Below are 24187 nucleotides of genomic sequence, written 5' to 3'. Positions count from 1 at the left end.
TAAGCAGCTTTCTGTTCTCGCTTATTTCTCCGTGACCGTGGCGTCCCCATCACGTGCTCATAGTCCGAGTTGTCGGAACCAACCTTCGCGCTGAAGTCGCCCATGAGGATCCTGATATCACCTTTTGGAATCTTATCCCGTACAGCATTCAGTTGACTGCAACAGTTTTCTTTGTTTTGCATTTCGGCAGCATCGTTTGGTGCTTAACATTGGATCATGGTAAGGTTTCGAACCGTGTTCTGACTACAATTCAGTAACAAATTTTGAAAACGACGTATAATCAATGCTACACCATTAATTATACGTCGTTTTCAAAATTTGTTACAGAATTGTCCTCTCATTAATAGGTTCCAACTTCATGAGCGCAGCGTGGACGTGTGTTCCCCAGAATTCGGCCAACGCACTTCGCACAGTCCCTCAAGCTTCATACGGCATGCCTCATTGGCTAGTTGTGCCAGTTTACCCTGCTCGACTAGGATTAGGATACATTCCAAGGTAAAATTTTTGCCCGTTGTTTCGCACTAAAAGTTGTTTACCGTTGAATCAGTTCGTAATCTTTCATTTTTGGTTTCTGTGACGGGTTTTTGGCTGCTAGAGCCCGTATGAAGTTGATCATCAATATTAACTTCTTTTCTCGATCAGCCTAGATAGCTGTGTAGTGTCGATAACGATTGTCTCAATTGGCTAAGAATAACACAACGGACCGCCTGTTCCGGTGGTAAGAATCCACCAACAGGTGACCCCTAATTCATGGTGTGATGCGGCTTTATGCTTATCGTGCCTAGTAATGAATGTTTAGGGGAATCTAAGAAAAACTTAATCGCTAACGGAGCCTTTGGAGTTACTAGGGCGCCCTCCATAGTATGTTGCCCTTACTGCGCTAACCGGAGCAATGGTGCAGTGGACCTTGTGTTTCTCCGAGAGAATCAGCAGCACTTCTTTAGTCTCACTTGAGGCTAAATAAGAGCGGGATTATGAAGATGTTGTTATTTAGTTTACGTTTTCACCTATATGGTTTCGCATTATGCGATTTACACAGTGTATTCTGTGTATCCTCGCCTTTGGCGTTTTCTAATCGGTTTTATTGCTGTTGTTCTTTGTTGTGCTGTTATTGCGAAGAGTTTAATCTTACCTGGTTTGGGTAGTGGCTACGGTTAGGATAGCTCAGATCAATCTTCAGCATAAAAGAACAGCAAAAATCAATCTTTGCAGACTTATGCAAAATGGTTCAGCCCAAGTGGCCTTGGTCCAAGAACCTTACTTCCGTAAGGGGAATTTCTATCTAGGAAACCTTGTGAACCCGGTGTTTGCTACTTTCAGTAAACATGAAATGGCAAACTCGCGTGTCATGCCTCGAGCCTGTGTGCTTGTCAACAACGCAATAGTTGCTACACTCATCTCTGAACTAACCACCAGAGATGTATGTGCTATAACAATTGATGTATCTGTTGGAAACCTCAACAGGAAATACGTCTATTGTTCGGTTTATTTACCGCATGATGAACCATCCCCTACGGATGTTTTCAAACAAGTCATCGCATACTATACATCGAAAGGCCTTCCGCTAATTGTTGGCAGTGATGCTAATGCTCACCATATCATCTGGGGCAGCTCAGACATTAACTTGACAAAGGCTCCAGTTTGATGGAGTACTTAAGTAGTACGGATCTTGCATTACTTAACATGGGCAACCGCCCAACTTTCATGGTATCTGCTAGAGAGGAAGTGTTAGACATAACGCTTTGCATCTAGTAGAATTAGTCACGAACTGGCCAATTGGCATGTGTCAGATGAAGAATCTTTATCTGACCATCGCTACATCTTTTTTGAACATTTAAATGTTACTTCGCAAACATTGCGTTTCAGGAATCCCCGGTCAACAAACTGGGATCTTTTTACTGATTTGGTTGCGGCCAAATTGCATGGATACTCACCATCCATTGACACTCCAAGTGATTTAGATGATGCCGTTGATACCACAACGAAGCATGCCCTCTACGGTCTGTGAAGATCACAAGAGGAACCCCTTGGTGGAACTCTGATCTGGCCAAACTCAAGAAACAATGTAGAAAGAGTTGGAACAGACGACGTTCGACTGGTTCGGAGGCTTTCAGGTCGGCTCGCAAGACCCACAGGAAAGCTCTCCGGTCTGCTGAGCGATCCGGTTGGAAAAACATTTGTACAAATGTTTCCAGTTTGAGTGAAGTCAGTCGGTTAAATAAAATCCTTGCGAAATCTAAGGATTTCCGAGTGAACGAACTTCGTTTGCCAAATGGCGATCTAACTTCCTCTGATGAGGAAGTTCTGGAATGCTTATTCAGCACACACTTCATCTTCGGATGAACCTGATGTATTTTCTTGTAGTTATGATTCCCTGGCTTGGAGTATTGTAACTATAGAATCGACGAAAAAAACTTGTTTGCAGTTTTGTTACAGGATATATTCCTAAATCTTGGCGGGATATTACTGTGAAGTTCATTCCGAAACTGGGTCGTGCGTCGTATGAAGAAGCACAGAGTTTCAGACCTATCAGTTTGACTTCTTTTCTTCTGGAACGCTTAGAACGCATTGTGCCTCTTCATGTGAACCAACATGCCTTCCAATCTAGTAAGTCCACTGTGATTCGTTTACACAAGGTTTTTTACGATATTGAGAAAGCATTCACTCAAAAGCAATCTTGTTTAAGTGTTTTCTAAGGTTTCGAGGGTGCTTTTGACAACGTGCATTTCGATGCCATATTGGAAGCCGCACGGAGTCATGGTACATCTCCAATGATTTCCAATTGGATTCACCAAATGCTCAAAAACCGACATCTCTTCGCGACATTGCGTCAAGCGGCGATTAGGAAATTGAGTGTTTGTGGATGCCCCCAAGGGGGAGTCTTATCACCACTTTTGTGGAATCTTGTAGCAGATACGCATTATTGAGGCAACTCAATAATAGCGGTTTTCCTACTTATGGTTTTGCCGACGACTACCTAACATTGTTAGTCGGTATGTGTTTCAGCACCCTTTTCGACCTGATGCAACGCGCCCTTCAGTTAGTTGAGGGTTGATGTCGCCAATGTGGTCTTACGATTAATCCGAGTAAAACATCAATTGTTCTTTTTACGGAAATGCGAAACCGTAATGGCGTTCGACCTTTGCGGCTCTTTGAAATCAATGTGACTGAACAGGTAAAGTACGTTGGAGTCATTCTTGATTCCAAGCTTTCCTGGACACCTCACATTGAGTTCAGAATCAAGAAAGCTTGTATGGCCTTCGGGCAATGCCGGCGAACCTTTGGTACAACTTGGGGTCTTAAACCCAAGTATATCAAATGGATTTACACAACTGTTGTTCGGCCAATAATGGCTTATGGATGTCCGGTGTGGTGGCAAAAGGGCGAAGTGAGAACGGTCCAATCAAAATTAGGACATCTCCAAAGGATGTGCTTAATGGCGATGTCTGGAGCGTTCTCTTCAACTCCTACGGCAGCGCTCAAAGTGCTCTTTGACGTTGCCCCACTACACATTCATCTCAAACAAGAAGCACTTTCTTGCACTTACCGTCTATGGGTACTCGGTTTACTAACGGAAACTCCTGTGAACCGCAGTTCAACACACACCTCGTTGTTTCCACTTTTGGTGAATTGGTACAAAGTTGTCCTTGCTCCAAGTGATCTTACAATTGCTTGAAATTTTCCATATAGGACCTTTTCCACGAAATTCCCTTCCCGGGAAGAGTGGAGATCTGGATATCTGGAGAGAAGTATTTCAGACGGCATCGTATGTTACACTGATGGATGGCTCCCTTCTCGAAGGTCGAGCAGGTGCTGGTGATTATTCTCGTGAGCTAAGGATGCATCAGTCTTATTCACTTGGTAAACACTGCACCGTTTTTCAGGCCGAAATCTTTGCTCTTATGTGCGGAGTGCAATCAGCACTTCAGCAGCACGTAATGGGCAAAGTAATATACTTCTGTTCAGATAACCAGGCTGCTATTGAAGCACTTGCTTCGGCCAACTCTAGGTCAAAGTTAGTTATCGCTTGTCGAACTCAAATCGAGGAGCTGGATTCAGCAAATGCTGTTCACATTTTATGGGTACCGTAAACCGGGGTCAAATTGATCTCTGGGTTGAAATCGACCAGTCGTTTTCCAAGTAGATAAAGCATTCTTTGAATAGTTTCCTTACAAATAGCATTAAGTATCAGATTCCTACAGCACGATACTTAAAAGAAAACTTTTAAAAATATGCTTTTTCTAACGGAAAAACGTCTGATCAATTTCGGCCCGAAGATCAATTTGACCCCGGTTTACGGTACCTGGCCATTCTTCCATCGCTGGAAATGAAATGGCTGATGAGTTAGCTCGCTTTGGAGCATAACATGAAATCATTGGCCCTGAGCCAGCTATTGCGATATCGGAGTGTAGGGTCTTCAGATTGACACCTGGGCTACTCAGCACAAACAATATAAGACTAGTTTGGAGTCATGTCGTCAAACAAAATTGTATTATACTGAGCCATTTCCAGGGTTGGCGAAAAATCTAACAAATTTGTCTAAGAAGAATTGCAGCATACTGGTCAAAGCATTGACTGGCCATTGCCGACTCAGTTATCACATGGCGAATATTCAGCAAGCTGATTCATTTGTATGTGATAGCTGTGAATCCGATTATGGAACATCGTATCATTTGATATGTAACTGTCCAGTATTTGCACAATTGCGTTTCCGAGAACTCGATGAACACTTATTAAGTGAAACTGACACCAGAAACTTGCGCTTTATGCGTTATCACACTGCCCTTTTCTGGACGCTGTGTGAACCCGTTGTGGTACGCTTATGCGTGTATGACGATCCTATTCCCTTATACCTACCTGTCATTTTCCCTGTCCCATCCTATTTTCCTTCCCTTCTCTCTCAGCTAATTGATGAATGGGCTCGTGTTCATGGCGATGCCACAAATCTTCCAAAGGGAGGAGAACGTGCCTCTGGAGCCAACCTACTGATACCTGAAAGCTATCCTTCAGACGAACAATTTGTTTCTAGGGTTTTCATGGAAATCCCTGCATGAATTTTTACAGCAATCATTTTAGATTATTACCTCCGGGGCAAAATATTGAAGACATTAGAGAAACTGAAAACAAGGCATCGTGTACCGAATTTGCTAGTGAAACATTTCGACCCCGGAGTCGTCTACCGAAGAACGATGGACATGCAATGATAACTCTTATTTCTATCATAATGAATTATTCAGTTTGAAAATATGAATCTTCCAATTTCTAAAACCTTCTATCTACTGAAATTATTTTAATTCCAAGATTTGGTTACTCTCTTCAAATTTGTTGCTCTTGCTGTGGATTGCTTCTTGTACGCAATCTTGGTGGTCGTATGGACTTGGCTGTACCCTGGATAAACTTCTGCAACTGTTCGGACATGAAGTAAGGTCGTTCAACACCATTGTTCATTTCTGTGTCAATGCAAAAGCAAAGGTATACACCATCGATTGATATCTGAAAGAATGGGATACATAAATTATCATTATTAAACCATTATTGATGTTCACCACGACTCACCTTATACATCAGCATACAGCAATGCGTAATCAGATAAACGATCATTAGAACAATCGCCAACAGCACATAGGGATGATACAATTCGGCATGGTTTTGAACCAGCCTCACGCCAATGAATCCAACCAGAACCAGAACCGAAAGTTGGGCCAGTATGAAAATGATACTTCCAATGATGTCAACGGCGAACATTTGTCCCGAATTTTCCGCATACATTTTTGCCACTCTTTTTCCAGCCGTGAAAAACGATTGACCATAAAGTGCGGTAAAAATATAGGCTTTCCTTGTGATGGGATCCAGTAGGGATTGGAGGCATCCCACACAACATTGGCAGCAATAGAGACAGCAACACTTGCGTCGGTTAGATCTTGAATTTCTTGTTATCAGCTGTGATTTGTGACGCAGTAACGTGTAAGTGTTGGAAAGTAACAACAATAAAGTAAGATAGATTAGATCTAACGCAGTTTTAATTGCTCAATCTACACTCTGGCCGACAACTAGTTACCAAGCCTCCCAGAATCAGATCTAATAGAAATGAAATATATTGAAGACTTACCCGCATAATTTTCAACATCCATTGAAACAGCAGCAAAACAGCCAACAAGAAAGACCCCAATGCAACCGTTCCAAGGTGGTATCGAACTAGCATTGTGAAGCTTCTACTCTGTACGTTTTGGAGTCGGTCGTCCTGTCTAGTAAAATACCATTGAGTGATCGCTCCTGCGGTTACCGCATGCTGACATCCCAACAGGAAGTGATAGAACCAAATCAAGGCCATGAAATTGTACCACCGTGTGAGTACTGCCAGGGAATCCTTAACGTAGTGTACACTTGAACCAACCACAGCTGCAGAACCGCAACTTTCGATCAAAAGCCCTAGGTAGAGACTGGTGCCTAGCATGGCAGTCATGATTAAAATGGTCTGAAAACATTGGACAGCGGATTTCATCAAATTCATGAATGACGCATTTAACCCTTTGGAGACGGATGGGTCACTTTAGCCCAGCCGAGAAAACCGACCTCTACAAACGTGTTCTAGACCAGCGAGGTTGCATCCAGAAAGGTGAAAAATTTTCAAAATACCGTCTCCAAAGGGTTAAGTAAGACAGTATATCTTACCAATACTGGCAAAAAAATCAAGAAAACCATGCTCTTCAGCGCTAGTCCGGATTCATGAAGCAGTTGCACCATCAGGGTGACCTTCTTCCAAACGGCCGCCAAAAATACTCCAATCAAGATACACACCACACTAGACCCCAACGCAAAGTACAACCATCGGCTGGCACCACTCTCCAGATGCCACTGGATCCAAAACCAGCCGGTTCCTGCCACACATATCACAATCGTTCCGAACACCAACGTCCAAATGAGGATCCGAGGAATGTACCACAGCAATGCTAACACCAGCAGTGAACTGAAGAATCCCAACAGGCACAGCCAGAGAATACTCAAGCGGAACAGCTCCACGTCTTGCCACAGTTCATCGAGGAAGCCCTGGGGAGCACGTTCCCGCAGGAGAGGATCGAATCGAATGCAACGGTTGAAGAATAATTTGCTGGAATGTAAGAAATTTTTTGTAAAATTTTGCATCCACGTTGGTTGAACTTTGAGACTAACTATCCACCATCAGCATCGCAATCGGAAACACATCTTCGAGCAGGTTCCGTGACGGAATCGATGACGATCAACAGTAGATATTTCTTGGAGATCATATTTTTTCCCTGAGGAAGTAAGCGATATCAAATATAGAATTTTCTTACCTTTTATTTAAGTAATGGACATACTTACAGAACAAAGTAGGTCCATAATCTGTACATTTTCGCGACCACAGACATTTCCACAGTCGTCATAGCCGTTGATGATGCGATAAATATCCGATCGAGGGAAACATAGCGCAATAAGAACAAACTGTAAAGTTAAACATAAAAATCGTTATAGAACAGAAAAAAAATAGTAGAACGCAATTAAATTTATAACAGATTAATTGGTATCCAACAGGCATGTACAGATGAAGTGGTATCACAATCCAGTAAAATTCATACATTCAAGTAGGTAAGTGCAGAATTAGCCTAAGTAAAAAGTAGCATGAGCATTGGTGATTTTACACTTCGCAGTTGCTACTCCATGATTGACAAGGGGTAGCGGAATTGCACAGAGAACTAGCAGAAGAGGCTTGGGATTAGCAAACATCCTCAATGTGAACGTACCGAGAACTCTAACTTTATTGGGTCAATGACGGCGCTGGCCACGTCCTTACGATCAACCAGAGAAGGGAAGGAATGTTAGTTTGACAACCGTTGGTTGCTTCCAGAGGTTGTATATTAGACTGGGTCAACAAAGTCGATTTTTTGGAACAATTTTTTTCGATTCCTTTTAGCGTGTGCAAGATTTGAGAGCAATTCCCCGTATTCTGTACTGCGATTGAAATTTGTATGGAATTTAGTATAGGAAAACGTGTTTTTTGCATTTTTCTCATAAATTGAAATTTTTCGTCTAAAACTTTCTAACTAATGAAGTTGAATTATAGCCTAGGATAAGCCGAAAAACTTTGCCGAAGACCCCAAATTGATTCGACACTTGTGAAAAGAGTTATAACGTACAGATTGCCCGATGGTGCTTAACGTTTAAGGACAAACTTCTTGAAATCCTGCTTCAACAGTGCATCACAACTTCAGACGCACAAATCTCAAGAAGCAAGCTTCAAACAACAGTGCATTTTATTATTCTGTTCTTGCTCACTTGTAATTAGCTTAAAATAAGAAGCTTAGATGCGCTGGTTTTGTTTACGAAGAGATTTGAGCGCTCAAAATCGTGAGTAGGTGCCAAAGTCGGCCATTGTGGCGAACATTTTGGGATTCTAACAAGTCCATCCTTAACATGTAAAGGAATAACATCAATAATCTAATCTCTAGTTTTGGCCTAAGTTACCAAGCGAATAACTCTTTTCACAAGCGTGGGATAACTTTGCGGTCTTAGGCAAAGTTTTGCGGCATATCCTAGGCTATACTTTAACTTTAATTAGTTACATGGTATAAGACAAAAGAATTCAACTTTTGAGTAAAATGCAAAAAGTTTTTTTTCCCATACTAACTTCCATACAAATTTCAATCGCAATGCGGAATGCGAGGACGCAACCAATCGCTTCCAAATTTTGCACAATTGTTTTGGACGCTAATATAGATTGAAAAAGCTTTGTTCTTTGTTTTCTCCATACAACGTTGACCCACTCTAATATACATACTTCTGACGATATTTTGCGATTTCATATGATCATCATTACGATGTCCCAAATAATCGATCGAAAGAGTAAAATACGACTTCAGATGATATGTAATAGGATGTCCGTAATTAGCTACAGGGGATGGAAAAAATGTTTGGGATAGGCAACTTTTTTTCTCCCGCCAAAAAATTCAACATGCTGTAACTTTTCAAAAAGTGCATCAAAAAATCTCAAATTTTGACTGTTTGTCAACCTATTATATGTGCATCATTGGTACAAATTTGGCCTCCATTGATTCATTTTTCGCGAAGCTAGAACCGTTCGGGTAAAACACTATTATTTGGACAACTAATTTTTGAACTGTCATATTTCGGAAACCAGTGAACCAAATTGAATGAATTTTTTAACGTTTATTAACAATATATATTGATACTTAATACGACGTTATAAAATGTAATATTTTCTCACGGCAAATTGAGTTATACTTGGTTGAAATTTTTACTCATATAAAACAAGTCAAATTTACAATAAGGTACCCCTGGGCAAGTGGGACCTAAAAAAATGCTAGTTTGGTTTTGTCAAGCCAAAAAAATTCTAAACATAAATAATTTTATAATTCCAATAGTTCTAAACGACATTGTTGGTATATTTCTTCTTATTAACGGGCATTGAATCTGTTTCAAAATTTTTAAATTATGTATATTATGCATATGATGAAAAGTGGAGCAGATCTTCATTTACACCGTTTCACGGGGCAAGTAGGACCTATTCGGAATTTTTGTACAAATGGCTTAATATAGTTGCTGCATATATGTTAGGTAGCATAAATTATAGATATCTTATGTGAATAACTATGTTTGGCGATTTATGTTGGAAAAGTTTTGTGGTATCGTCCATAAATTACGTAACACATAATAACGAATCACTGAGAAAAATAGATTTAACTCTAGCAGCTCGTGCAAAACAAATTTCTTTTATTAATACGATAATGGCCCTAAGGTTAAATGCCGAAAGGTTTCCAAACTTGCTTTTCATATTTCGTAGTTGATGAAAAAAAAAGATTTTTCAAGATCTACAGATGTTATGTTTTCCTTGATATCATTAAATAAAGGTTTTTAAATCGTGAACTTTGAATAAGTCGTTTTTCAATTTTTTCATACCGGTTCCTTAATATTCAGAAAAAACTCATTATGCAGCGAAAAACGAAAAAAATATAGAATTTGCTTGAACGAAAATATGAAAAAAGATAATTTCGAAAAAAAAATGTTCTATCCAAGACTTTACTATTTTAAACAATAGCTTTATCATCAGAATAGAAGTAATTAAATGTAATTCAACGATTGTTCACTTAAGATGCCGATTTTTACTTTACTTTTGTGTAAATTTCGACTTAGGCTAAAGAAAGCGAGATCAAATTATGAAATTGTGTTTGTGTTTGAAATGAGAATAAATTACAGCTTTTTCGCTTAAAATAATTTGCAAGTACTCCAAATATTATCCTGAAACTGAAAAAGTTTTACTTTATTTGTTATTCTATTTTTAAACGACGAATGTAGTAGAGTGCGTTAATCTCACTTAGTGAATTGAAAATTACATATGATCAACAATAACATATATGGTCTCTTTATGGTGAGAACAATAAAAAAAAATGAATTCAAAGTATTCGTTGGTGTAATACCTATGTGTTCTGTGAAGAATGTTTGCCTTAAAACTAAAAAAATAAAAAATTATAGCTGTAGGTCTCACTTGCCCCGGATTCTCACTTGCCCCGGGGTACCTTACCACATAAAATTTACTAAATGTGTTCTTCCTTCAGTCTAAATAAGCTCTAATATATCTGATTAGAGTTAACTTGAGAACAGAAGTGGAAAATCTTTGGATATCACCACTTAAATTTATTGACATTGATGTTAAAAAAATACTTCGAGAAAAACCGAAAAAGTGTCAATCGATTATAACTTTCTTCAACGTTTAAAAAGTACCTATATTTTAATAGTTTGTGATGCATTTACATATTGTTCACGGTGCTCCCCAGACCGTTATTATAAAATAAAAATCTCCATCCAATCGGTGCCCACCATTCGTTTTCTATGACTATCCTGCATGTCTGGGCAAAATTTGAAAAAAAATCGTAGCACCCATTTTTGAGTTAGGCCCTTTTATAGGGCGTAAAGCCATATATTCAAAGAAAAAATCAAAATATTTATGTAATCAGCCATTTTTAAACGTTTTTTCAAAGTTGCCTATCCCAAACATTTTGGCCACCCCCCTGTATAAAAAAAGTTGACACCTAGCCTAGGGAGCGTCCATAAATTACGTCACGCAAAAATTGCCCATTTTCAACCCCCCCTCCCCCCTATGTCACACTTTTTGTATGAAACCTCTGAAATTTTTGTATAGGTTGTCACACTTTACTAACCCCCCCTCCCCCTAAAAGCGTGACGTAATTTATGGACGTTCCCCTAGCACACCTCGAGATTGTGAGTCTAAGACCATGCCACTGTACTAACTGATCTGCCTTGAGCAGAGCACAAATTTTTGGCCAATATAAACTAAAGCTTTCTTAATCACCCATGAAAGTTGCCTTTGCCTTCCTACGTTAATGCTGATATGAAGAATAGAATGCATTTTTTTTCTAAGTCATTGCGATTCTATTATAACAATGTTGTACTGATATATAGTATACCTAATGATGAGCTGTCGATTTATATACAACTCGTAGCGAGTTGGATTTGCACTTGTTTTGTTTAAAACATAATTCCCACATCGAGTGCACGACGTCGTCGTCCTCGTCGCGGGAAAAGTTTACTCTTGTGAGACAAGTCTTCCTTCGCTAATTATGAACACTCTCAAAGATTGCCCGTATATCATTATTGGTAGACAAAATGATTCCAGTCCCTAAACATAATCAGCGGCCAGGCGGTGATGGGCACGGGAAGTGGGATGCTATCACCTCGTCGCGGTGCCGAAATTCATTAAGTCATTACGATTCCCATCAAACTTTACAAACATTATATATGACTTGTGAGCGTATGCAAACAGTGACGACTTCAATTGGCGTTACATATTTATGACTTCCCAAGTAACAATCTTGATTCTATTTGGTTTTATTTATTTTTATGATATGATATGATATGATAATAAAGAGCATTACATATTCCAGTTGATCTTATCAGAGTTTCAGCTGAGCACAACTGTTCTTCATCAATATGTGGTTTTAAAAACACCTCCAAGAACACTTGGGGTTCAGTCCATAAAACCAAAAACACAACAAGAACTGTTGAACTTATTTTCAGTTTTATAGGGCTCTCGTAGTTATCTTCAATTAATCATTCTTGAGCGAGAGCAACTGTTGGCACACGAAAAATAAAATAAAAACTCAAGCATCCAATTATGATTCTCATCGTTTTATTATCACTGCCAATTAGGAACACAAATCCAGAAAACCAACCTCGTCGCGGTGCAGTGCCAAATTCCTCCGGTAGCAGCATCCGAAAAGGTTGGTTTGGTCATGCAGGAACGTCGATTCCCGTGCAATCGGGGTATCCACTTATCATTTTTAGCATTGTGAAAAACAACAACTACTTACCTGTTGAAAATGCTGACTGGAGGAATGAAGCGTTGCTGCACCGCTTCAATGCCGGTTCTCGGGAGAGATGTTCCTGGTTGACAACGGTACCGTACCAATAATTAAATTAGTCGAACGAGGCCCACATAGTTCACCACGGTTCGATAATTTATTGTTTGTTTACAATTTTACATCCAAGATTTATGACGTTCTCGGTGGAGTTTGTATAAACCTGCATCAAGAACGTTATAAACCTGAGTACTCTTGATCAACACTTTTTATCCTTGCTTAAGTTGCATTGAGAACGTTATAAGTCCTATTACACTTGACTAACGCATTTAACTCTTGTTTGAGTTGAAAGTAGTTTATGACGTTCTTATGGTGGTGCTGATTAAACCATCGATAATGGACCGACCATCGACCTGCATTTCAATGGAAGCCATGTTGAGAAAACTGAAGAAAAATGTTCTAATTACCAGGAATAATAATTTTAAATATGTTATCGCATTATTATCGAAGCGCGTTGCAATTTTTGGAAGTATCTTGCAACATATATACGATGAATTTTGCTTCACAGTTGACAACCTTGTTACGCCACGGAAATATTCCCAATTTGTGTTATAAATTAATTCCGATTACAATAACGTATCATTTTCATAGTGTTTTTTTTTAGATTTAATTTCACTTATCTTTCAACATAAAAGCTGCAGCAGCAACAAAAACTGACAAATTTATTATCGTTTTATCGTGCACTTGAAGAGTTCTTCAATGAGAGATCAATTCGCCTACAGGACATCTTGGGAAGTACAACAAGTTTTAAGAAAATCTTATAATCAACTCTCCAAGAGCGTCTTAGGATGGGCCTCTTTAGCCTTATGGCGGGTTTATGGTTGAGTTGACGTCGTTTTGCAGAGCAATTTGGTTTATGCATGGTTTTAAAGAATAGGTGTTCAAGAATACTTCCAAAGCATCATAAAATTAATTTTGCTACTTGGGATTGCTTCATACACAGCAAACTTACTCCGAAACAAATCGCAGCAACGATTTATATACAATTGGACTGACATTTTTTATCAAGATTCAACGGTTTTTACGATTTTGATTTCTGACAGCGAGATATAGGATTTTGAATGCACTTCCCATTACGATCTGTGGTTTACTGGGAAGTATCTGCAGGAGCTATTCCTAGGTTTGCTTCTCAACACCCAGGAGTACATTCGAATTTTTATTAGGAGTTTACTCAAGAACTCCCACGGTACCACCGTTGACGCCAATTTCTGCACGTATTCCTGAAGATTTTTTTCCAAGGATTCTTTCAGATATTTCCCCAAGGTTTACTTTAAAAAAATCCTCAAGGGTGTCCTTTAGAAACTCTTCCAAGAATGTTTCCTTGATAATTCTTTTGGGAATTCCTCCAGTGCCATCTCAAAGAGTTTTTTAAAGGTATTACCCAAGAATTCCTCCAGAAACTCCGTTTCAGAAAGTGTTTCAAAAAAAATGTTCGGGAATCTCTCTAGGAATTTTTCAAAAATTTCTTTTTGGAATCTCAAGAAGTATCTCCAGGAATCCTTAAAAAACTTCATCAGTATTTTTTGTAGGTTCATGAAATACTTCTGTGAAAATCTATGGAGATATATCTGAAAGAATTCATAAAGCAATCTCTGAAGAATTAAAAAAAAACTTCTGAATATTTCTTCAGTAATCCTTGGAAGAATTTCGAAAGAATCAATGAAGTATTATTTTTTTTGCTAGGTTTCTAGCTGCACTCTGAATACTCTGAATAGAGTACGTAATTTTTCAGAAGCAGTTTACCAGCCGTACGCGAAAAATAATATCCATTAAGGTGACTTGGTGCATCACAGAATTTTCATAGGAATCATTGACTTTTGTTTTCAATGATTGTTTACCTCGCGTTTTTGAAGTGATAAAAAACGGGCAGTTCTGCGGTCACGCAGCAGCTGAAAAAGTATCATCACACTCACCACGAGTGGGCATATGGGACGATCCATTTTCATGCAAGTATGAGCATAAGTAATAAAGTTTTATCACTTTGAAATTTCGATCGAGGTTTCAATGATGCTGATGACGCACTACGCGTCCTTAAGACACCGCAAACTGACTCAGAAAGTTACGGTAGAAGATTGGAAAGTTTTCAATTGGTCAGTCAGTCAGGATTTGCCTATGTAAATAGTGTTATGGCCACACGGTATGTATTTGTCTTCTTGTTTGGTTCTGTGGTAAGGTTCAATATGTTTTCCTCCTCGTTAAGCCAGTTATAGTATGTTTGTTTTTTTATCGAATCAGTCGAACCTCGTATATGTTAAAATATAGTCGATCGTGTGTCAAATTGTTTTCTTGATTTCGCTAATTGTTTCCTACTTCTCTGTGTATATCTCTTGAGTCAATAAATTGTCATCGGTCCAAAACCCACAGAAACATGTAACTGAACTTCTGATATTTTTTCTGTTGGTGTCATAATACCATCTAAGATAAACAAAAATACGCCAAGTTGGTCAGCCAAGTTTTAAAATAATAAAGATTGCTTGTTAACTATTATGTATTCTTCCCCCTACAAATACTATGAAAAATATTCAAATTCGTTCAATTGTCCTATCGGTCTTACCTCGATAAACCATGTCATTTTACACAAGTAACTTTGTTCAGCTGATAAAAAGCAGTCAGTTTTTGTCCAAAATGTCACGTCAAACGCATTGACGTCAACAATGCGTTTAAGTGTTCGCACGTTAGCTTCGAATCTATCAGCACAATTAAGTGCTGCAAATCTCCTTCCCTCTATTAATTCTTCGGTTGATTTTAATTGCTTTATTTAAAGAAAATATGACCAAGTAACATTGTAAAAATTCGAAATAGCGTCTATGACATTAATAAATTACTAATCAAAATCAACCGAGGAACGTGGGAAAGAGCGCCCAAACAACAGCTGGCTGTAAAAGGTTAACCCTTTGGAGCCGGAGGGGTCATATATGACTCCGGCGATGAAACCGAGCATAACAAACGTGTTCGACACCAGCGAGGTTGCGTCGACAACGGCGAAAAAAATCGGCTCCAAAAGGTTAACTGCCCCCACTCGCAAAACAGTCCCATCTTTGCTGGATTTCCTATTCATATGGGACTGTTATGCGAGTGGGGGCAGTTAACCTGTCGCAAATTCTATAATACTTTCATTAGGATTTGTAACGATCATCAAACCCTTCTCAAATCCAATCGACTTGGAACTATTGCTTGGGAATAGACTCTAATGAGCCCCGGCGGTTCCTCTGTGTTAATCGAGCCTGTCTGATGCATATGATCAGCCATACTCCATCTGCAGCAGCCGGTTCGTGATGAACCGTTGGAGGCGCATTAAAGTGTTAAAAAAGTGATATGTTACACTAAAGAACACTTCATTACAATAATCAAAATGAAACTCCTTCACTTTAATACCGTCAACCCCTGCGAACTTGGCCAGGGAAGAATCAATGAAGAATTCTTGAAAAAAACTCCTTAAATCCTTAAACAACTGAAGGAGTCTCTGTGGGTATTGCTGAAGAAATTTCTGAAGAAATTTTAAAAGTAATTTTTGAAGGAGCCGCAGTTTTAGAAGATTTTTCTAAAGGAACACCTGGAGCAATTAAAAAAAAACTTTTAAACAATTCTTCAGTAACCCCTGAACATTTTTTCATGAGCTTCTTGTGGGAACCTTTAGAAGGAATTTCCTGGAAGAATATCTGGAACAATTCCAGGGAAATTTCGGAATGAATCCTAGAAAGAGTTGCTGAAGAAATTCCTGGAGCAATACCTGTAAAAACTCCTTGAGAAACCCTTGGTTGATTCCCTATAATTTATTAGGGATTTTAAAGGAGAGCTCCTCGAGAAATCCCTTACCGAAATTCATGGAGAATTCTGGAGCAACATTTGAAAAGGTCTTACAAGCATAGGTAAACAATGCCTTCACACGTCGCTCCTGAGCCCCCATCGCTTATTCACACAAACATCGATCTTTCGGATAACGGTGTTCATTTGCGTGGGCAGGCTGCTGTTAGGCCCTACGGAGCTTTTTCGAAAAAAGGCACAAGACCTCTTGAGCCCTTTTCAAATGTTGCTTCAGAATTTTCTGGAAAAATTCCCGGAGGAATTCATGAACGTATTTTTATAAAGTTTATAAGAAAACTCTCATTAGTAATTTCCAAAGTATTTTTTGTAGAAGTTTCTAGTGATTATTTCTGGGGAAATTTCTCGAATTTCCGAGTAAAAATTCCTATAGGTATTCTGGGAAAAAGTCCTGGAAGAATTTCTGAGAAAATGCAAGGAGGAACACTCTGAAAAAAATCTGAAGAAGCCTTTGTATGAATTTCTGCAGAAATTTCTAAAGAAATACCTGCTGTAATAACTGTAATTTCAGATATCCCTAGAAAATTTTGCAAAAGTTCACCTGAATATTTCAAATGATTTATAAAAAATGCGTCAAAAATTCTGCTAATAAAAGTGCTGTAAGGAATATGACCATGAAAACTACCAGAACAACCTAGTAATGGGCTAAAATAAATCCTGATTCATTATCATAAATCTATTATAATCAAATATTCCGCTAAAAATCTGAAACATAAACAAGGATTTCTTCCTACAACTTGATTTCCATGAAAAAAGATGGCAATTGCAACTCCCAGATAGTGTAAAGTCGATTGGGAAAATGAATAGTTATGTTTTAGTAGAACACATGCCATTTTTATGATTTTTTGGGAATCCTGGAAATTCCAGAAAAATATCCCGGGATTCAGTATTTTTTAGATCCCGGGATTTTGTCTTACGAATTCCCAGGCAAGACCTTCTACTTACACCCGATTATTTTTTTTGCATGGGTCTGGTTTTTGCTATAACTGAGACAATTTTCAACCGATTCTCATGAAATTTTGTACACTGATAGTACATACTAATTGTGCCTACATGTGTACAAAATTTTATGAGAATCGGTTGAAAATTCACTAAGTTATAGCAAAAACCAGACTCGTGCAAACAAGGATTGGGTTATATCACTTTGTCCATGGACAACAGAAGAATAAAACAAAGATGATTTCTAACGGAAATTTTCCTTGAACTTACCAAACCTATTAGGAATATCGCCTTCAGTAAGAGAAACGTAACATCCGTACAGTGCCGCTCAGTTTCATATAATGACTCGTAACTTGATATTGGGATTCCAGTTTTCTTCTGAAAGTATTGAAATATAAAAATAATTGGATTTTTTAACTGAATCTAGTTAAGCATTTGTTTACAAACTTTGAAGCACATTTCACGATTACTCTTATCAACGAAGCCTACTGCAGTTCCCAATTACATACCTGGCTTACAAATTTAGTACACTATTTAGGTATATGCGAAACCATGCGTCTCCATTGCATTGAACCAAACGTTGGCTTCCAAGCTTGTATTCCAATGCAGTAGGTATTTGTTCCCCCTTTTTTTAAGTAAAAAAAAGCTAAAATTCATCTACGAAAGTCGTTTTAAGACCCTCAGGGTCAGGTTTAAACCAACCTGCAAAGATTTTCACTTTCAAAGTTGAATTTGAAATAAACGACGGCATTCCCATCCCAAATTCCAACTTGTGTTCCCGTTTTCCCGCCAATATCTTACACATAGGTATCGGAAACAGGAACTCGCCCCTATTTGTTGTATTGGCCCGCGCGTTTCCCTGAGCAACAGACAGTTCCGTTCCGTGCGTTTTTTGATTACGGCACCGGTTCAAACCAGGATAGCTGGCTGCAGCCTGCTTGCTTGCTGTCCTGCATCGTCGCGTCGTTGTTGTCGGCGTCGTCGTCGTCGTCGTCGCCGCCGTCGTTTGTCTTCAACGCAATTTGAAATTGTGCCAAAGTAGGTTCTACGCGGGGCGGGAATGAGGCCACCTGGAAGCGCTTCTGTTGCTGAAGTATCATAGCAATAGGCAGACTGGCTGGAACAAATAGGTCCTAATGGCAATGGAATTGAAGAGTGTGAGGGTGTTATTGATATTTCGTTGACTTACAGACGGGGGAGCGGTGGGAGTACCTTTGGGAATGGATATTAACAATTCAATGCGGAAGCACGTACATAATAGCGATTATGCTTATGGACTTCCCGGAATAAGTTGAATAACCGAGATTGTTTTTTAGACAGGAACCACAGCACGCCGAATGATCTTAATTATTTCACGTATTTGGTACTGTTTTGTTTAAATTAGTAACGATTATTTTTTAATAGTTATTTATGCAACGAGTTGCAAAATGATGATTTTTACAGCACGAGTCGTACATTTATCCAACGAGGCTTACCGAGTTGGATAAATACGACGAGTGCTGTAAAAATCGAGTTTTGCAACGAGTTGCATACAACATTTTTTGCAATGACCAAAATTATTCACTAAGTCATACGAATAAAGTTGAGTAAATGCTCTTTACTAAATCCATGTGAAGCTGTGAAGCAAATCTCTGTGAATCTTCACAGAGATCTTAGTAAAGAGTATTTACTCAGCTTTACTCATACGGCCTACTAGAATATGATCATTAACATCAGTGCTTGTACTTCTTGATAGTTGATGGGCACTACCACGTGCTCCATCACGAAATCTGAATCAAGCAAGCCGTGCTATAACCGTCACAGTTTTTTAAGCTCTTACTGTGGTAACACAGGTTGTCAATCAAACAAAAGCATTATGATTAATAATGCTACCCAAATGAGATGCATTATGAACCATAATGCATTTGTTTGGTTAGTACGGGAAAGTAGGCCGTTAGGATATTGAAACGGCAAATATAAAATGAATTTTATAGTGCCAAATTGCAAAATAGTTATTTATGCAACAAGTTGCAAAATGACGATTATTTCAGATCGAGTCGTACATTTATCCAACGAGGCTTGCCGAGTTGGATAAATACGACGAATGCTGAAAAAATCGAGTTTTGCAACGAGTTGCATACAAAATTTTTTGCCATTACGAAAAATACCCATTCAATATGACCTTTTCTAGTTGCACAAACATGTATCAGAAGGAACCACGTGCGAGCATCCATGCTTGCCAGCGTAGGTTTTTGTTCGATCAGGTAGGCTGGGATGTATTTGGTAGTTGTCAACAATGTTCGAGCTCCCGGCGTCAAACAGTTGTGTGGAGGCGTAAGAAAAAGTCGATTCAGCAAGAGCGTCTACACCTGGTTTGCAATTTGAATCGGGATTGAAATCGTCTCGATCCGGATTCCAGCAGATCAGTGGATGTAGAGGTAGTAGCTGAATCTACGGGAGGCGCGGCAGCAAGTGAAAAGTACGTTAGACCAAAGGTGCCGAAAAGTGCTACTTTTCAGCACTCTTAAGAGTACCGAAAAGTAGTACTTTTCGGCACACTTGCATCAGCGGTGAAAAGTAGGCCATTGCAACATACTTCAGCCAATTGAAATGTCCTATTTTTCACAACTTAATGGCAAAAAATAATTTTATTGTCCAGTAAATGATGTTAGGGTAACAGTTAATGAAACAAATTCATTTCTGTTGGTTTAACCTTCATATTGCCACACATTGAGAATAGATCGCTGGCGTAGTGTACGGTTTGGGTCAAAAAAGACCCCTATGTAAAATAAGGGTTAAATACTAAATGCATCCAAGTCTACGCTGACGATTAAAGCCTGTATCCGCAATATTCAGGACACAGAAAAACAGCTGTAACTCTGAAATAGATACTTTGAAATTGGTCTAACAACATCTTAAGTTGTGTTCATTTCCCCTGCAAAATTTCATTTGAATCGGTGCAGTACTTTTTGTTGTAGCAATGAAAGAGTAGAATGCGCGCCATTGAATTTTGTACAGCCCCTTGTTTTGCTTGTCAGCACTGTAACTTTTGAATTTGGCAAAGAAAACGGTTGAAATTTTGAACACAAACCTCTCAATCTACATTTGTTGAATGGGAAAAATTTCAAAAAAATCGATTCATTACCAACAATTTTATAGTCGAAACATGTATTGGAACTGAACGTGATTTTAGTCCCTCAGAGAGCAATTAGTCTGCACCCTTTATTGTTTTTATTGTACTATTGAAAGTACTATACCAATAATCAGCTAATTAAGCAGACATAATATACACATAATCGACTACCTTTAGTGAAAATATCATGAAAATTGGCAAAGAAATTTAAAAGTTATGAATAGGCAAACATCGCACATGAAAAACACGAAAATTTTCACTAACACTTACACCTATCAACACCCGTAGTTTTACCAATTGATCCAAGTTGTTGAAATTTTGCAAGGTAGTGTCTCTATAAGTATCATAACTGCTAACGAAATTTCATAATTATCCTATCAGAACTTTGAACTGTAGCGTAAAAGAACCATCTTCTTCTTCTTCTTCTTCTTGGCGTTACGTCCTCATTGGGACAAAGCCTGCTTCTCAGCTTAGTGTTCTATGAGCACTTCCACAGTTATTAACTGAGAGCTTCCTCTGCCAATGACCATTTTGCATGTGTTTATCGTGTGGCAGGCACGAAGATACTCTATGCCCAAGGAAGTCAAGGAAATTTCCTTTACGAAAAGATCCTGGACCGACCGGGAATCGAACCCGTCACCCTCAGCATGGTCATGCTGAATACCCGTGCGTTTACCGCCTCGGCTATATGGGCCCTTGTAAAAGAACCATCTAATATGCAAATGAAAATTGGTCATGATTGTACAAAATGATTAAATTCACGTCAGTTTGTTTTTCATCCACAATTAAAAGTAGTGCATCGATTTTTATGAAATTTAGCACAAATAATAACCATACACCAAAGAGTTCCCTGATTTTTTTACCAATTTTACCGATTTATTACAGAGCTACCTGTGTCACGATTATTGCGGATACAGGCTTTAATACGCTTTCAAATCTTTCAAATGGCATAGAATGCGATACATTATTTACCCAAACAGCATTAATTAAGTTATATGAACATATGTTGCCTTTTTATCGCTGTTCATGATTCCTGAACATCTCGAATGGTCCTACAAAAATGAATATTTGAAGCAATCAACACTGTCTATTTGTTGTTTCGTTGTTTTGGCAACAGTGCTTGCAAAAATGTGGAAATGAGGAAAATGTGTGTAGAATCAACAGTGACACCAGGGCCGGATTTACAAATGTGGGGGCCCGGGGACAAAATTTTGTGGGCCCCCATCCAGAGAACGTCTATTTGCCATTAGATATAGAATGAAAAAAACTGTATGAAAATATTCATAATTCTTACGAAAAAGTTTTGAAGAAGTGGAGTAATTTGAACCTACAACATATTTAGTGAAATATAGTGAAAACTATTTTTTTTATTCTTCAATCACTTCCTAAATAACAGCTCTTTTGACCACTAGGGCACTGCGTGAGCGATTCCAATTGGAAACTGTACTTACAATTTGTACAGCGCTTAAATGTATTCTATTTCAATTATACTACATCTAACTGGTTACCGTTGCGCTGTTTTCACTTTCTACCCTATCATGGTAGAATGATGAGCACGAGGATGTTGCTGAATTGGCTGTTGGTTGTTCCTCTTTTCCTGTCCGATTGGAGGTCCATTATAAGTTGCCGTTCGCCGATGTCCAAATATCCGGCTCCATTTGAGCCATGAGCTCAGAAGAGGCTCAGTGTCAGCTGCTCTCAGGGGGAAAGAGCAACTGACGAAAGTGCCGGGGGCTGAGATCGAACCCATGACCATCTGCTTATGAAGCAAACGTGTAGCCACTACACCACGGGCCCCGGCTTAGTAAAAACTATAATACAGACCATATTCAAAGCGATAAAAATTTCGGCAAGTGTGATCATGGCATATCGATCCATACATTCAATCGGAACGGAACTCATTACAGAGATCCTACATTTGAGTCGATAAGGAGAGCGTCAAACATAGCTATTGTTTTCACAAGTACCTACTTCATGCTTCCACGGGTCAATCGAAGATAAAGACCGCAATCTAGAAGTTGTATGTTTAGCTGGTAGTACAGCCTGGGTACTGTTGTCCTTATGATTTCAGCTAGTGCGTCTGTTCAAACATCGTTTGTTCTGGCATCCAGCGTAATCGCGTACACAAACAGTATCTAATCTAGGAAAAAACTTTTTAACCAAAATTATATGCTAAAAAGTTTGCTAATTGAATATCTTATCACGTACACCAACCCGCTTTTAATTAAATATTGTTTTGAATTTTTCAGAAGCATTTGAAAACTGACTTCCTATGCTTTCCCATGCTAAAAAATCGGTCCTTCACGCATACAGTAAACTTTTTCCAGGTGGCAGCAGCGTACCTTCGAACTCTCGAATTTGATTTGACGTTTCGTTTCAGCTCCGTACTAGGATTCGGAATATAGCGACGTTTTATTATTTCTTGAGCGATTCCTTGCCTGAATTTTCCACGCATCAAGATAGGCCAAGAAATTTCTTGCGATCTGCGTACTACCCATAAGATTCAGTGAAAATAAATGAGCTTTGGCGAATGATGCCAGAACATGGTTTTCCGGCGAAACTAATTAGGCTGATAAGCGCAGCGCTGGATAGATCAAAATCAAGTATTCAGATCGCGGACGAAGTGTCTACCTCATTTATGATCTTAGATGGATTGAATCAGGGTGATACTCTTTCAAATTTATTGCTTAACATTGCACTCGAAGGATAAGAATGCGTGCAGAGAGGTATGGCACTATAATCACACTGTCGCAAATGCTCCTCGGCTTTGCGGACGATATAGATCTTATCAGCATCGATCCTAGTGGAGGAAGCTTATGCTCCTCTGAAGAGAGAGAGACATCTAGGATATACTTGACGTTTAACTCTACCAAGACCAAGTACATGATAGCAGCCTGTCTCTAAGACAGGCCTAGTAGTGTTAATGGTGAGGTAGTTATTGATAAGGATATGTTTAAAGTTGTTGAAGAATTTGTGTATCTTGCAACACTTGTGACAACCCAAGTAACAATTCTGAGTAAGCATACATGCTGAACTATTGCAATCTCAGTTGAACAAAGACGTTTTTGAAATAATATGCTGAAATGATGTTATTTACTTTTACAAACGTTGGTAATTTTTGTTTGTTCGATTTGTCTATAAAAGCTTTAATGTTAGCTGAATAAGATCTTTTTTCTACGTGTTAAAGAATTTATATTCCACAGTTTCCAATAATTACTGTGGTTTATATAAGTCGAACAAATATTTTTTAACTTTCCATACCACGATATCCCCAGTTTGTTGAATGTACCCTAATTAATAAGACATTAACACACGGGCCAAAAGTCAACACAGTGAATAGTTATTCAACTATATGCACTTCCAACTAACAACTATTTACATATCTTCATGGCATGTGTAAACTTCATCAATAAACCATTGCAGCCTAGTTTCGGTTAGGGTGTTGCCAAAATAAAACCAGAATTTTCCCCCAGCCGACGACAACAGAGCAGAAAATCACAGTTGTATCCGCCTTTCGAAAAGGGGGCGAAAGATTTGTTTACTCCAGGACTGACCTCTTTCCACTGTCGAATTGGAGCGGAACTCAGGTACGACCGTACCTACATAGGTATCAAGTTGGTATTGATTGGCAACTGTAGGATAGGGCTATTGTCTGTAGAACTTTATGGGACTGCATCAAAACTCGCGAACTGAGCTTATTATCCACTCGAAGAGGAATTGCTCGGTAATGATAATTAAATGTTAATAACTAGCCTGAGAATTACTAGTATTGACAAAAACGCCTTTGTTGAAAATAGGTAGCATCCTTGTAAACTATCAAGATGATGAGACATGTGGACCTAATCTTTTTGAGGTAACCATTTACTCTTATCGTAGGTACTTTTCTGTTGGTTTATAACAGTGG

The 24187-nt window shown here is 38.8% G+C and overlaps 1 protein-coding gene across 1 annotated transcript; it reads right to left on the bottom strand.

The window, feature by feature from the left end:
• Window positions 1-5258: 5258 nt before the first annotated feature.
• Window positions 5259-17670, bottom strand: LOC134291619 (choline transporter-like protein 1). The gene is made up of 8 exons (XM_062859600.1): window positions 17619-17670; window positions 17442-17549; window positions 7342-7461; window positions 7171-7274; window positions 6673-7108; window positions 6110-6475; window positions 5557-5940; window positions 5259-5493 (listed from the first exon to the last, which is right to left on the bottom strand). Exons 1-8 carry the CDS (start codon window positions 17628-17630, stop codon window positions 5317-5319), a joined length of 1707 nt encoding a protein of 568 aa, XP_062715584.1. The 5' UTR covers window positions 17631-17670; the 3' UTR covers window positions 5259-5316.
• Between the last annotated feature and the right edge of the window lie 6517 nt (window positions 17671-24187).

This window comes from Aedes albopictus, chromosome 3 (genome assembly GCF_035046485.1).
Source record: "Aedes albopictus strain Foshan chromosome 3, AalbF5, whole genome shotgun sequence".
NCBI classification, from domain to species: Eukaryota; Metazoa; Arthropoda; class Insecta; order Diptera; family Culicidae; genus Aedes; species Aedes albopictus.
Note: the sequence above shows the minus strand (reverse complement) of the source record. Positions and strands in the feature narration are given on the sequence as shown.

Bases quoted from the DNA above. Each gene is read 5' to 3' on its own strand.
- LOC134291619 (XM_062859600.1), bottom strand. The intron at 7,275-7,341 runs GTAAGTATGTCC...TTACTTCCTCAG, and splicing joins TTATGGACCTACTTTGTTCT to GGAAAAAATATGATCTCCAA. The intron at 5,941-6,109 runs GTAAGTCTTCAA...CACAAATCACAG, and splicing joins GGATGTTGAAAATTATGCGG to CTGATAACAAGAAATTCAAG.